This window comes from Castor canadensis, chromosome 5 (genome assembly GCF_047511655.1).
Source record: "Castor canadensis chromosome 5, mCasCan1.hap1v2, whole genome shotgun sequence".
Taxonomy (NCBI): Eukaryota; Metazoa; Chordata; class Mammalia; order Rodentia; family Castoridae; genus Castor; species Castor canadensis.
Genome location: NC_133390.1, coordinates 1,913,336 through 1,929,080, shown reverse-complemented (window position 1 = coordinate 1,929,080; position 15,745 = coordinate 1,913,336). Strand labels below are relative to the sequence as shown.

Below are 15,745 nucleotides of genomic sequence, written 5' to 3'. Positions count from 1 at the left end.
TCACAACAGGGGATGAGATGATTTCTTACCATGTGGTGCTGTGAGAACCACAGATGCACAATGAGAGCCCTGGGTGGTGCCTACAGAAAGACATATACCCCGTCAACCATTGGACCTGCCTGCCTTCTGCTGTCAACGCCACACTAGTTTCAGGAGAGTCAGGAAAGACCTGCTATACACAGACTCAGACTTCCAAGGCAAATCCTAAAACTGTTCTGGAAGGAAAGAAAAGCAGCTCAGATCTGTTGAGTTTTACTCAGTGTCCTGGGGTCTTTCACGCCTTAGGGTCATGCCCGGCTCTGTTATTACTGTTACTTCCATTGCTACATGGATGCATCATCTGTTAGAAAAGTCCAGAAAAGATGCAGTGAGTGGAGGGTTCCAGAGAGCTGCTGTCCTTACACCCTCAGGCGGTACCCTTCACAACTTTACCTTTAAATTTCAAGAGCAGTCCTTTTTGATCAGATGTTTCTGAAATGCAGATAACCTATTGACTCCACAGATTAAGGAAAACAAGGATATTCTCCAACATGAAACCCACTTCTTAAGATCAGGAACCCTTAAACTATAGCCCCGGAGCTGACAGAGTGGCTCAAGCAGTAAGAGCACCTGTTTAGGAAGTATGAGGCCCTGAGTTCAAACCCCAGTGCTGGAGAGAAAAAAAAAATCATTTCAACTTTAAATCCTTCCCTAACTGGGGGAGGAAAATCAACATTAAATAAAATGCTACTTAAAAAAAAAAAACCTACAGCCCCCAATCTGGCCCTCTGCCTGTTTTTGAAAATAAAGTTTTATTGGCACACAACCATGCCCATCCATTTATGCATACCCTATACCTGCTTTCCTATTGCAAAGCCAGAGCTGGGTAGTTGGAACAGAGACCATCTGGCCTGCCCCCAGCCTACAATAGCTATTATTTGGCTCCAGGTAGAGAAAGTACGCAGGGCATGGCTCTGTGATCAGACCTCCTCTCTTTCTCCCTGCTTGGGTCTCAGGACCCAGAGCCTGCTTTCTTGCTCCCGCACATTGTTCAGGACCAGAGTGTGTCCATGCAGAACGGTCAGATCACTATCCTTTTCACCAACTGTGGTTTCCTTCTTGCTGCCAGACTAGGGAGCTTTTTATCGTAGGCATGATGAGTATGCTGCGAAAACTCCTTGTGCCGAACCTTTCCTTCCTCTGAACTTGAGGTGACTCTGTCAAGATCAGCACATGCTGCATTCGAGTTTCATGGCATTTTATGGGAAGGATATTTCATAATCGCGTTGTGGTAGCATCCTGGCAGAGGGGATGTGGTCTTCTTGTAAAACCTGTGGTTCTTCTCCAGAAGGGAAGGAGCCACTTGGGGCAACATGGCACAGTGCTCCGTCAGAGATACTCAGCTCACTAACCACTCACCTTACATGATGTTCCCACAGAGGCCCTGGGATACTCGGAAACAGAAGCTCAGCCTGTCCATCAGCAGGCTCTGTCTTATGAAATATTAACGCCTGGAAGTGTTTTTGTTAACGAAATGGTTCAGGGAAGGAGCACAGGACCTGACTCAGCTGGCATGGGTGGGTCTCCACTTCTTTACCCGGTAACCAGTGTCCAACAGACACCTCTCCTGGGTGTGGCAGATTGACCCACAACCTACTACTGCAGCTGGCACCACAGAGCACTTCCCAGTCGCCAGGCTTCCAGCAGCCGTGGACAGAGGAGTGTGCACCCCTGCAGGGTGCAACCCAGCAAGGCACAGCTACAGCATAGAAGCCACATGCACAGCTGCCCATCCTGCATCCATGGTGCCTACTGGCTTTGGAGGAGAGGCTCCGCTTACATTCGTTCCTATCAAAGTGACATAGCTTTGCCCCAAGCAAGCGGTGGGTGATATCTTTCCCACAACTTCCTAGGAACTAGGATGGTGGGAAAGTGAGATTGTGGGCATTCCTTAGCTCATGCCAGTTGGCTCTTCTGTGGAGGTGCAGGGGCAGCTGGAGGAGAAGGGACTTCTAAAGGAGCATGCCGTGGGCAGAAATCTGGCCAGGGTACCCAGGGGAGGGGAGAAAGGGGTAGCTGGCCAGGTGGGAGTCTGTGAGCAGACCCCCCTCTCCCCAGCATTCCCTGGATCAGAGGCCATAAGGCCTTCTTTACTTCCCTGGACACTGAGGCCAGTGGCCCAGGCATGGCAGCTGGGCACTGGGCACTGGTGGCTGGTGTTGGGGAAGGACAGGGCAGAGTGCCTTGGTGGGGTGAGAGTCCAGTGGTCTCACTGATTTTGGAAGTCACAATCTTCTTTTCAGGAGTCAGTATGCCATTCTCAGAACCAGCACAGAGACCAGCAGTGCAACCAAGGTGGAATTGTTGGGCAGCTTTGGGCCAGTGGTCATGCCTGCCTGTGGCCTGGGTCTGTGGGTTTGATCTTCCTCTCTCTTCCTGCCCCTCCCTGGTGTGACACATCTGAGGAACAGGCCTTGAAGCTGTCCCAGTCTTGGGGTCCAGTCTTACTCCTTGCCAACACTCTAGATTTGGTCCTGCCAGGGCAGAGCAGGGGGTCCTGAAGCTGTAGGAGGTGACTCAGGTCCCCCTCAGACACCTGCCTTTCTTTTCCCTCCCCCAGTGCGCTTTCTCCAGGGCGTTCAGGGCTTGAAGATAAGCGTTGAACTGGGCATATAAACTTCGGACACATTTGTGGAGGGTCTGACTCTCGGCAAGGCAAACACCCGCGTGAGTGTCAGTACCTCGATGACCCCGGATCTTTTACCCGCTGGTGGGGCGTCTTAAGAGGCCCAGCTTGCGTGCACCTCCGCGCGCCCTTGGCTTCAGCTGCCGCGCTCACCGGAGCAGAGTGACGCAGAGCGCAGTGCCGGCGACTCGGGCTGCTCCGGGTTCCCGGCGCACCTCGGCCGGGAGATGAGGGCGGCCGCGCAGGGCCAGGGCGGCTGTCCTGTGCAGTGGAGCCAATGACGCCCGAGCACGGGTATGCGCAACGGCCGGGAGCGCGAGCCCGGGCGCTGGTGCAGGGGCTGAGGCCAGGAGAGAGAGTGCACGGGTGGAGAGGTGCGGCGCCCGCCGGGCTTGGGGAGGGAATGCAGAGGTACAGGGGCGCCGGCAGGGGTAACGTCGAGGTGCAGGGGTGTGGGCTGAGGTGCCGAGTGAGTACAGGGGCGCGGGGTGCAGGGAACGCGACTTGGGTTTGGTTGCGGCTTGGGCGCTGTTGCAGGGGCGCTGGCCTGAGTGGGGGGAGGTGCACTCTGGTGCAGGGGCGCAGATTGGGATGCCGGGTGCTTGCAGGGGCCGGAGGTGCAGGGTATGAGGTGTAGGCTGGGGTACAGACATCGTCTGCTGTGTGAACCTGGCGTGAAGGAGCAGACGCAGTGTTTGCGGGCTTTTCTATCCCACCCCTGCAAGGGGAGCGGTGCCCGGGACCTTCACAGGAGACCAGGGCCCACTTCCTTTGGCTCTTGGCTCCTGTGCCCCCTCTCCGTGCTTAGTTATTTTATTGGTTCCCAAGTACTGGCCTAGCCGGCATGTCCAGGATGGGGGAGGGAGGGCAGGGGCAGCGAGCCTGTAGTTTACAGTGAGGGAAGCAGAGAGGAACGGGCCTGCCCTGGCCACCAGCCAGGGCGCACAGGCTTGTCTCTTCCCGTTCTGTTTCCTGGTGATCCTTGGGCTGTGGTGAGTTGGGGTGCCGAGGTACACCTTGGGTCCTTGTGTAGTCCCATGTGTGACAGCTTGAAGAGTTGTGTCCAAAGTCCCGTTTTATTTGGCCTTGGTGTCATTCCTGATTTTTCTTTTCTTTTTTGGAGGGGGAGTTGGGGCGCGGGGGACTCTCTCAGCAGAGTCTGCTCTCAGCAGAGGAGCTGCTGCTCTGGGGCTGACAGGGAAGGTGTGGCAGTCCCCTCTCCCATGGATCTGGGTTCTTTTCCTCCCCAGGAAAGAGCTCCCCAGCTCTCCCAGCATCTCTGTGCAGAGCTCAGGTCTGGGATTCACCCCGCCCTGTTCTGCCTATTTGCTGTGTTACAGCAGCTTCAGGTTCCTGGCAGGTGCCCAGGTGTTTAATAGGTGTGCTTTTGTATGTCCTGCATGAGGGCATAGACACTGTTACATCCTATCCATCTATTCATTTACCTCCCAAGTGTTTTTCTTTTTTTAGAGGGGGGGGTTACAGGGGTTTGAACTCAGGACTTTGCTAGGCAGATGCTCTGGAGTGCTTTAACACACTGAGCTATGCCACATGCTCGGGGAGAATTTTAGCTCTGTACCAGTGACCAGAGTTGGTTTTAGTTGACTGACTATGTGACAGTGGATAGGAGAACCCTGGAGAAGGGTGGATGGGCAGAGTGTAAGGTCATTGTCAGCTGTGGGCTTCAGGGCTCCTCCTCCTCTAGAAGAAGGGAGGGGGCTGAACCAGCGTCCCCATGTTTGTGGTCACAGTGCAGCTCCTGACCCATCTTTCAGTCTGAGGACAGTGGTGGTGCAGGGGGAGGATGGGCTTCCCAGGGCCATTTGTAGCTGGGGTTGGAGGAGGTCTGTGGAAGACCTGAGATGCTGAGACGGCAACTGTCCAAAAAGTGAGGAGGTGCGTGTGAGCACTTCAGAGCCTTAAGACAGGCAAAGTCCTCAGTCATATGCACTGTCCTATGCTGGCCACTTCATTTCTAGCATCTTGAGGGGAGGCTGTCCTAGAGGAGCCACCTCTAGTCCAGGTCCCCTCAGACTGGCTGGACCAGTTCCTGTCCCACTTCTGTCATCTGGGCATGTGTCTTGCTCATCTGGCTTCCTCAGGAGTGGGTTGGGAGATGGGGGAGCTGCCATGAAGGATGGCAGGGGCCCTAAAGGCCATAATGGGGTAAGGTACACCCTCTGCTCTCACAGCTGTGCATGAAGCTGGCCAGTTACCTGCCCTTCAGGTCTGGAGGCCTGGGAATGCGTGTGGCCCAGGGTCCAGCAGAGAGGAGGATGGCAGGGAGACAGACCTGAGAACATCTGTCCAGAATCAGTAGTCTCAGATTACTCAAGAGCCCAACCCCAAGCTGAGAGCCAGTCAGTGTCAATCTGAGCAGAGGGGTGTTCCTGGACCTGTTAGGGTCCCCATGTGAGAGGGATGGAGTGGGGAGAGTCTGTGCCCCCATGCAGGACATACAGGCAGAAAGGTCTTTAAGGCATTCAAGGAGGGAGGGCTCATGGCACATCGTTGCCCCTAGGTGACCCCCTCTTAGGGAGGACAGTCTTAGGGTACAGTGGGCCCAGGGAAGCTCTGCAGGGCTGGAACACACTTACTTTTCTCCTCTGCGGGCCCCATAATAAAGACTGACTGCCTCAGAGGCAGGGAGAAAGGCTTTGAGAAAACAAGGCTTGCTCTAATCAGCAGGCTCATTTCTCGGAGTGCAGAGCTGTGGCACTTCCTGAAATCTACTTTGTGGGCAGCAGGGGTTTTTCCTTCTGGAACATAAAAAAAGTGAAGAAGGTCTGCAGCCTCGAGTTACGCAACCACAGGGTGCACACCAGGGCATGTGGTGGCCGTGGTGATTTCTCTCCTATCAGTGCCCTGGGCTCTCACATAGGGAGTGTCTGTGTGTGGTAGGGTCTACCAGGGAGAGTATAGAACTGCCTGGTGATCTGGGTTTGTGGCCATTAGGAATGAACACTGGGGACTCCCATACGTTTGTGCTTTCAGACTGGGGCTCTGCCAAATGACAGAATTCGGGTAGCCTGGGAAAATGTGCAGACTGATAAAGGAGAAATGCTCCCTGTGAGGAAACACATGTCTAGGTCCTCTCGGAACACTGGTTTCCTCTTCCTCTTTCTGATCTATTTCAGCAGCCCCCCATGGTGTGTTTCCAGAATTCCCAGCCTTGCATGAAGGAGAAAAGACTGTCCTGAAGGAGGTGACAGAGCAGGCTGAAGCTGAGCCCTGGGTGGTGATGGAGCACTCAGACCCAAGGAAAGCTGGCTCCGAGCAGGAGGAGGGCTTTGGGGTACAGCCCAGGACAGTCACCGATCTGGGCATGGTCCCTAATCTCCGGCGAAGCAACAGTAACCTTTGCAAGGGCAGGAGGCTGCAGTGTGCCTTTGGCAGCAGTGAGAAGGTAGGCTTCCACTGGCTGTCCTATAGTGACCCACAAGCCCAGAGGGGGCCAAGTGGTGACATGGGCTGGGTCTACCTGAGCCTTGTTGGTGTCCACAGGGTAGGTTCATTTCCTCCGTGGGCAGAGGGTCTACTGACATCAGGGGTTCCAGCCCAGCGACTATGCTCTTCCCATGAACAGCATAGTTAGGTAATGCGGGCATATAAACTGTAGAGTTCCAAGCACATCCAAGACGGGCTGGAGAGGGACAGATTTCATAGATTCATTCCTACCTTCTAGCCCACCCCAGGAACCTCTGGCAAGATTGCTTTAGCCTTCTGTGCAAGCTTTCTGGGAAGCATGGCCTGGGATGTGCGCTTTTGGGGGTGAGCAGTTTGACAATCCCAGGATCTCAAGGTGCTGTTTTTACCTTCAGCAAGAAAATCTTAGATCATGGATCCCTGAAAACATCAAGAAGAAAGAATGCATGTATTTTGTGGAGAGTTCCAAGCTGTCTGATGCTGGGTAAGTGACATGTTTGTGTTTGAGGCCTCTGACCCCTTTCTTCCAGTCCTGTTTGAGTATCTGAAGACCCACCCTAAAGGGCCTCAGCAGGGGCAGTGAGGAACCCTGCTATGTCCACATGGCCAAGTGTCCCAGGATCCTCCAGGGCAATGGGCTGAGCCCCGTCCTGCTTTGCAGATGGAGGACCTGGGGCAGAGGGTATGGTGACTTGCCCAGGGTCCTGATGTGCTGCCCTGTGGTGACAAATGGACTCAGCCTGGTGCCAGGGCTCCAGATCAGCCTTTAGAGCATCTTGTTGCTTTGGAAGCAGAGTGGTTCAGTCCAGGAGCTGGAAGGGGCCTTCAAGAAAGTCCACAGTCCAATGCCCTTATGGGCCAAAGCCCAAAGTGACTGGGTTGCCCCAAGTTTCCTCCGCCCCAGTGCCTTCACCACCTTCTCCTCTCCCCGCACTGAACCCACAGTTGTGGCTGCCAAGACCATGTCTGAGGCAGCAGTGGCCACTTTGGGCTGCTGGATGTTGCCCTTCTGGGTTGCCAGCTCTCCAGCTGGGGTTGCCCATGAGTCCTGAGGGGTGCCGTGGGGCAAACTGCAGGTCCACTCCTGTTCCTGGGACCGCAGAGCCCCCTGGGCACTGCTGCCCAAAGCTGCTGTTCCCTCAGTCCACACAGAGCATTGATTCACATTGCACCCTCTCTTCCAGCCACACCCATTTTGTTCTGCTCTACGGGGCCACCTTCTTTCTTCTTTTATTCATTCTCCCCTGGTAACTCCTACTTATCCTTCAAGGCCTGTTGCAGAAGCCACTTCTGCCATGTAGTTTTTGGAATGGAAGTTGCCTTTTGGAATAGGAAGAAGCCTTTCCCTGGCACGCTCCCTCTATCCTCCTCACTGGCCATTGTGCTGTGCCTGAGGGACTGGGACTTGTCTCTCCTGCTCGTTGCAAAGCTCTTTTGGGGCTGTAACCAAGGCAGAGTGACTCTGTCACTTTCCACACCAGGCACATAGCTGGCATTAGGCTCCTATTTCCTGACTGGTGTGGGAAGGAGGTGTGTCCCAGGATGGGAAAGAGAAGGCTCGTACTGTAGAATCAAACAGTGAGCAGTAATGTTGTTTCTGGGCCCAGTGAAAATGCCCTGGATGCAGAGGTTCAGGGGTACCCTTGGGCCTGGCTCCTCTTTGGAGAAGAGCCTCATCTGTCCTGGGCAGAGACAGCACAAGTCCTTGAGGGAGAGACAGTCTCCAGCAAGTCCTGCTCCCAGCTCCACGGGCAGAACCTGAGTGTGCACTTAGAGTTCCTGGTTCACAACCACTCCTGATGGCTGCAGTCAGGCCTCCACGTTCATAGGTTTAGCATCCTCAGCTTCAACCAAACCTTAGCTGGAAAATAATTGAAAAAAATTACAACTTTCCTGAACACATACAGACTTTCTTCTTGACATTCCCTAAACAATACAGTGTAACAGCTATGAACACAGCATTTTCACTGTAGCAATTATTGTATCATCCAGAGAAGGCTTAAAGTATGCGAGAGGATGAGCCAGAGTTCTATGCAAACACGCTGACATTTCAGATAAGAGCATCCTTGGATTTTGGTGTCTGTGAGGGTCCTGGAACCCATCCCCAGTGGATACCGAGGGGCAACTCTGCAGAAAAGGACAAAGGACACCTTGTAGGAAGAGCAGGCCTGCCTCACAACCTTGACCAGCTCAGAGGAAGGCACACGGGTCCAAAGCCTGCTGCTTATTGGTTCCTTCACAAATCCCACGTGCTGGCTTTTCTTGGAAGTGGAACAGGCAAGGGCCTGGCAGGCTGATCGGGGTCAAGGTAGGCAGTGTAAACTCGCTTTCCAGGGTTCTCAAGGCTACTCACCCCAGATACTCAGTGGCCCACTGAGAATCGAGGGTCTCTGTGTAGTTGTGCTCAGGGTTAAGGCTCATGACCACTTGTGGGCAGGACATCTGGGATGCCCACTGGAGACTCAGTGCCAGGTCCATTTGGGGACTGGTCACTTAGGCACCCCTGCCTAGCAGCCACCCAAATCGCACACTCTAGAAGGAAAGTTGGTGTTCATGCTTGGCCTGTGATGCACCCTGAGCAGTCAGGGGTAGGGGAGTCCAGGACCCAAATAGCAGCCTTGAATGCAGGGCTCTCCGAGACCCAGCATCAGCCCCGCTGGGTGGCCTCTGTCCCGCAGTGTTTCTCTACCTCACCAATGAGACAAGATCTTCTGTGAGATTTCTAACTTTTTCAGCTTTTTGTTTTCTCTTTTTGCAGTACTGGGGGTTGAACTCAGGGCCTATACCTTGAGCCACTCCATCAGCCCCCCCCCCGCCCCTTTTTGTGATGGGCTTTTTCAAGATAAGGTCTTATGAATTCTTTTGCCTGGGCTGATTTCGAACCTTGAGTCTCCTGATCTCTGCCTCCTGAGTAGCTAGGATTATAGGCATGGGCCACCAGCACCTGGCTTTTTTTTCTTTTTCTTTTTTGGCAGTACTGAGGTTTGAACTCAGGGCATCATGCTTGCTAGGCAGGTGCTCTACTACTTGATCTGTGCCCCCAGTTCAAGACACGGCTTTTTAAAATAGATTTACTGATATGCCTACATGTTAGGACCATTCTACTCTCCTTGTTCTGGCCTGGAATCTTCACTCCCTGACTCTACCCGGCCTTCTCCTCCTTTGGTCACGATTTACCTCTAGCCTTGGCACAATGTCTCTCTTCCCTGGACCACCATCTGCAGAGTATGGGGGTTGAAGTGGAGGCTCAGGAAGGTCTCTAGCCTAAAGCTAGAGTGTACTGAGTGAGGCCAGGAGTCACCTGCAGGTGGGAGAAAGGATCAGGCTGCAGAGGGTGCCTCCCGAGAGCTGTGTCTCCCCTCAGTGGTGACGTTCCCTTTATGCTGATCTGGGCAGGCTCTCTGATGATTTCAGTTCTGGGCCAGTGGTCCATGGAGATAAGCTCTAACATCAGAGATGACGGTTCAAAGAGAAGAAGGGCAGGACTGAGCTTGTTATTGGCTGTTCAAGACCTGTGAGAAACTTCGAGGCAGTATTAGGCCAAGGTTCAAGAGCTCAGGCCCAGTGACACATTCCCTGTCTTGACCGGGTCCCCACTCATGACATGAGCACACAGTGTCCCCTAGGGTCTCTGCAAGCCTGAAAGTGCCTTGGATCCACCTTAGGGGTCTATACAATGTCAAGAGGGGGTCAGGGATATAGGACCTCCCCATTTTAATGATGGAGAAATTGAAATTCAGAAACGTCTAAGATCCCACAGTTGGTAAAGTGGTGGAGAAACACAAGCTCTGCCTCTCCTAGTTCATCTGGGTCAAGTTTCATCTGCTTTTATATTTTTCTTCGTTTCATTCGTACCCCAGTGAACAACAGTAAAGAACTAAAATGATTTCAACCCACAAAGACCAAGACAATAAGATGGGAGGTGGCAGCTGACAAAGGGTACATGTGCCTTCTCTCCTGGAGGGAGGAGAAAGCAGTCACAGCCTTGAGATTGGCGTGTTTGTGGCACAGCCCAGGTGCCCTCTGCTAGGCCTGGAGACTTGTGCCTTGCTCCACCCTCGTCTCTTCTGTGTTGGGCCTCCATTGTGTGTGTTCAATCTTTTATTTTGAAATAATTACAGATTTAAAGGAAGTTTTGAAGATGCTGCAAATGGGTTCCCCATTCAAATGTAGTACAGTATCAAACCAGAGTTCAGCATTGGTGCCATGTGGGTTCAGCTTTGTGTTCTGTGTTTCACATGTGGATTTCTGTGCTGAGCATCACAATTGAATGCACAGGGAGCTGGGTCCCCTCAGAGCTCTCCCTCGTACTTCCTTTTGGTAGCTACACCGCCTGTCCCCATCCCCGATCCTGGCAACTCCTACTCTATTTTTCATCACTGTGACTTTGTCATTTGTGAGTGTTATAAAGGGACCCACACTGCATAATCCGTGCCTCTTTTCACTCAGCGTAATGTCCTCAGGGTCCATCCAAGCTGTTGAATGGATAAGAGTTTGCTCTTTTTTCTTGCTGAGCAATCCTTTGACGTGAGATGTTTGTAGATAATTAATAGCTAGGTCCTATTTTTTTCTTTCTTTTCCTTTTTTTGGTGGCGCTGGGGTTTTTTTTTTTTCATTTTTCTTTTATTATTCATATGTGCATACAAGGCTTGGTTCATTTCTCCCCCCCGCCCCCCCCCTTACCACCCACTCCGCCCCCTCCCTCTCCCCCCCCACCCCCGCTCAATACCCAGCAGAAACTATTTTGCCCTTATCTCTAATTTTGTTGTAGAGAGAGTATAAGCAATAATAGGAAGGAACAAGGGTTTTTGCTGGTTGAGATAAGGATAGCTATACAGGGCATTGACTCACATTGATTTCCTGTGCGTGGGTGTTACCTTCTAGGTTAATTCTTTTTGATCTAACCTTTTCTCTAGTTCCTGGTCCCCTTTTCCTATTGGCCTCAGTTGCTTTGAGGTATCTGCTTTAGTTTCTCTGCGTTAAGGACAACAAATGCTAGCTAGTTTTTTAGGTGTCTTACCTATCCTCACCCCTTCCTTGTGTGCTCTCGCTTTTATCATGTGCTCATAGTCCAATCCCCTTGTTGTGTTTGCCCTTGATCTAATGTCCGCATATGAGGGAGAACATACGATTTTTGGTCTTTTGGGCCAGGCTAACCTCACTCAGAATGATGTTCTCCAATTCCATCCATTTACCAGCGAATGATAACATTTCGTTCTTCTTCATGGCTGCATAAAATTCCATTGTGTATAGATACCACATTTTCTTAATCCATTCGTCAGTGCTGGGGCATCTTGGCTGTTTCTATAACTTGGCTATTGTGATTAGTGCCACAATAAACATGGGTGTGCAGGTGCCTCTGGAGTAACCTGTGTCACAGTCTTTTGGGTATATCCCCAAGAGTGGTATTGCTGGATCAAATGGTAGATCGATGTCCAGCTTTTTAAGTAGCCTCCAAATTTTTTTCCAGAGTGGTTGTACTAGTTTACATTCCCACCAACAGTGTAAGAGGGTTCCTTTTTCCCCGCATCCTCGCCAACACCTGTTGTTGGTGGTGTTGCTGATGATGGCTATTCTAACAGGGGTGAGGTGGAATCTTAGCGTGTGCTCTGGGGTTTGAACTCAGGGTCTCATGCTTGCTAGGCAGGTACTCTATCACTTGAGCCACTCTGCCAGCCTCCTGGGTCCTATGGGTTTTTGTTTAACCCAGTTCATCAATCTCTGTTTGCTGCTTAGTACGTTTAGAACATTTACATTACCATAACTTTTGATATGTTAGGGTTTAAGTCTGCTATTTCCTTTCTGTTTTCTATCCATTTTGTTGTCCCCTATCTTTATGTGGGTTACTTGTACATTTTTTAGAATTCTATTTTGGTTCAGTTATACTAGTTTTGAATGTATTTTCTTACTTAGCTTTTTTTTTAGTGGGCACCCTAGGTATTCACAGTATATAATATAACCATTCATAACCTACTGGTGTTGACGTCTTCCCAGTTTGAATAAAGTGTAGAATCTTTCTTCTGTTTACATCTGCTTACCTTTCCTGTCTCATAGTTGTTTAAAACACTTCCTCTGCATGTCTAGAGAGCCGTGCTGGATCGTGCTCACCCATCAGCATAGTTCTGGAATTTTGAAAGAAGTGGAATGCATTGCGTTACCCATGTTTTCTCTTTTCATTGTTTCTCCTTCCTTTGTGATATTCCCAAAGGTTTTCTTTACCATTCCATTTCTGTTTGGAGAGCTTCCTTTAGACATTCTTCTGTGGTGGCTCTGCTGGTGACAAGGACCCTCAGTCTTACTTCAGCTGAGAACGTCTTGACTTCCCCTGCATTCTTGAATGATATTTTGCTGAATATAGAATTCTGGTTGGTAGTTTTATCTTCCAGCATTTGAAAACTGCAGTACCACCTCTTCCTGGCTCCCATGGCTTCTGATTGTCTTTACTCATTTTGGTTGAGTTTCCTGGTTCTTGGTGTGACTAGTAGTTGTGGGTTAAAATCTTGGTTTAGGTTTTTTACTATGAGACTGTAGCTCTTGTGTTTTGGCTAGTTCTGTGAGGACCCCTGGACGAGGGGGCATCTTGTTGGTGCCACATGAGCAGAAGTCCACAGAAGGTCTCCTTTGCGTTCACAGAGAACCACATTAGGGTGTTCAACCCTCAAACCAACTTCCCTGGACGCTTGGTGGAGAGGACTTCCTGTACTGCCGTGGATGGGCTCTATCCCTGCTGATGCCGGCTGGCTGGGAGGGCAAGGGTGGCTGTCACTGCCCCCTACATGGCCTCTTCTGACACCAAAGTAGGGTGTCTTGTCATTTCTGGGTGGGATGAAAGTCCTGGCTCTCCTTTGGACCCTGGATGTGTCCACAGCGAGCAGCAGAGGCACTTCATTCCCTGGTGACTACACTGTGTCTTCACAGGAAGGTGGTGTGTGCATGTGGCTACACCCAGGAGCAGCACCTGGAGGAGGCCACCAAGCCCCATGCCTTCCAGGGCAAGGAGTGGGACCCAAAGAAGCATGTCCAGGAGATGCCGACAGATGCCTTTGGTGACATCATCTTCACTGGTCTGGGCCAGAAAGTAGGAAAGGTTGGTTCCATCCCTGTGTTGCTCTTCATTGTGGCTGGAGCCATGGTGGCCTGTGGTGACATGTGGTGGCAGATATCTTGGGCTGCAGAAATCAGGTGCATGGAGCCTACTACATGCTGAGGGATGGGACAGGGTAGGGTGGACATTGCAGGCAAATGAGAGACAAGGCACCTGGTGGGTGTTCTTGTTCTCTGCTACCTGCCCAGCAGAGGGGAGGCGAGCTGAGTTTCCTAGAGGAGGAGAGAGTGAATTCTTATATTTTGTCCCAGTCTGAAAGGTCGTGGGGACTAAGGAGAGATGCCCAGCTCCCGGACACCTTGGTGTGTACTTGTGAGCGGCAGCGAGGTGTGGACAGGTCAGTGGGAAGGCCCAGTGACTGCAAAGGCAGGGAGGCAGCATGAGCAGCAGGGGCAGGAGGCAGGCGCTGTGGCTGAGCAGAGTCTTGGTGCCTGTATGAGAGCACAGGGAGCAGACTGCTGGGGAAGACCCAAGCCCAAGCCGGGTTCCCCGAGGCCTCTGTCTCTGTGTGGTCCCTGGACTGGTAGCATCACCAGGCAAATTCCAGGCCCATGTGCCGCCTGCTGAACTGGGGCTCAGCCACCTGCATTCTAATAAGGCTTCTGGGGCCTTCCACAGTGCCCTGTGGGAATGGGAGGTAGCTGGCACCACTTATTTCTGTGCTGGGGTTCTAGAATCTTTGAGGTTCTTAGTAGCTGGGTGTGGTCTTGTCCCTCAACTTTCCTGGATGTCTCTCATGGTGGTGTCCACTTGAGCAGGAGGTCTGGGCACAGGGCTATGTAGTCTCAGGCTTCCTGGGCAGCCACCAGGCCCAGACTCACCCTACATCACAGTCCTGTGGGTGTTCTTGAGCTCCTGGCTCATCTGTCCTGTGGTCACTGGAAGGAGATCCTGTCACCTAGCTCCAGATGAGGCATGTTGGAGTCCCACCTCGTGCTCAAAGCCACAGTGGGCAGCAGCCAACAGTGGGCTTGAACCTAGCTGCACCTGAGCCTGGGATCCTGATCCTGACACATTCCTGGCTGTAGCCTCCTCCTTCCAGGCACTGACAGGGATGGTGGCCAGCCAGGGACAGTGATGGCAGAATGCTTGTGGTCCACTAGTGAGTGAGATGCCTGGAGACAAAACTGAGATGCAGCCTGGCCTCAGTGAAGTCCTGTCACTGGCTGTGTGCTGTGTGCATCCCCACAAGGCATATCCACAGCCCCTTTCCTTTTGGGTCACGTGCTTTATATTCAAGCCATGAAGCCCCACCCCATACCTGCTCAGCCATTCCACAGGTGATAGCTGCAGCCACTGTAGTGTTGATTAGATCTTCTGTAATTGAAACACTACAACTATGACCTGCTTGCTGTGGGGGCTCCCCGGCCACTTTTTGGATTCTGTACCATCCCCTCCTGACCTCTGAGAGCTCATCTTGGGGGATCTTGGCCAGATAGGGTCCCAAACAGTGAACTTAACCAAAGTAGAAGAGTCTGCTATGGGGCCCTTGGGATATTCTGGAGCATGAGGACCCGGAGCAGGGTCAGCCCTGGGAGGGCAGTGCCCAGGAAGAGGCTTAAACCACAAAGACCAGTGATGGGTCAGCACCTGGCCAAGGGAAGGTGGGCTGGGAGCAGGAGGAGAACAGGTAGGAGGCTGACCTGCAGTAGCAGACTCGTCTGGAGGGGCAGTGCAAGGCCTGGTCCTGAGGGTGGAAAGCAGATAAGGAACATGGGTGTGTCTGAGAGGTGCTCCCAGAGCAGAGAGAATGAGGAAAGAGGTGCTCTGGGGGAGCTGGTCTAGGGCTGCAGGGAAAGTGATGTTGGCCTCTCTTCTGGGCCCACCTCCTTCTCTTTCTTCTCAGCATCTGTGTCCTGACTGGGCACTGCTGATACTTTTCTTTTGGGTCTGGACCCAAGGTGTTGGGCCCTGGGGCTAGGGAGGGCAGGCCGGGTAGTCCCAGCCCACGTTGATCATAAGTGCTATGGCATTTGCATGGTCCTCTTTCTTTCCTTGGTCCCCCACAGTACGTCCGAGTCTCCCAGGACACACCCTCCAGCGTGATCTACCATCTCATGACCCAGCACTGGGGCCTGGATGTCCCCAACCTCCTCATCTCAGTGACCGGAGGGGCTAAGAACTTCAACATGAAACTGAGACTGAAGAGTATCTTCCGGAGAGGCCTGGTCAAGGTGGCCCAGACCACAGGTAGGCACTGAGCCCTGTCCACAGGCAATGGGTGCAGAGTGGGCAAAGTGGGCAGTGGTAGGGGTTCAGGGCTGCGGGGCTTGGAGAAGCCTTGGGTGACCAAGTCCATGTCCCAGCTTGATCAGACTCTCCGGGTCCTCACTTGTACACAGTTCCTTCCTCCACATCCAGCTGCCTCTCTTCTTGCCCATGGCAGGGTCAGCTGCAACACGTAACCCACTAGTGACTCAAGGCCTTGGAGCAATGAACATCCTTAGTGGATGTGAGGGGCCAGAGGCCAGTGGAGGTCAGGCTAACTGTGGGGCCGTCAGTGAGCATTTGGGCAGCTGGATTCCCTAAACTTCCTCTAGTCAGGGAGG

General features: G+C 52.4%; 1 protein-coding gene across 15 annotated transcripts in view; it reads left to right on the top strand.

Annotated features, from left to right (window-relative positions):
- Nucleotides 1-1,625: 1,625 nt before the first annotated feature.
- Nucleotides 1,626-15,745, top strand: part of Trpm2 (transient receptor potential cation channel subfamily M member 2) — a 60,008-nt gene continuing 45,888 nt past the window's right edge. For 2 of the 15 annotated variants that reach the window (XR_012447822.1, XM_074072514.1), the window contains exons 1-5: nucleotides 1,626-1,862; nucleotides 5,803-6,071; nucleotides 6,487-6,575; nucleotides 13,010-13,178; nucleotides 15,206-15,386. Coding sequence is in view for 14 of the 15 variants with exons in the window: in XM_074072514.1 (XP_073928615.1) it covers nucleotides 1,757-1,862; nucleotides 5,803-6,071; nucleotides 6,487-6,575; nucleotides 13,010-13,178; nucleotides 15,206-15,386 (814 nt within the window). In the remaining variant the exon portion in view is untranslated. Of the gene's footprint in view, nucleotides 1,863-2,443; nucleotides 3,077-3,565; nucleotides 3,658-5,802; nucleotides 6,072-6,486; nucleotides 6,576-13,009; nucleotides 13,179-15,205; nucleotides 15,387-15,745 lie in introns of those variants that run through there. The other 13 variants (XM_074072515.1, XM_074072518.1, XM_074072527.1 and 10 more) reach the window with 13 other exon arrangements.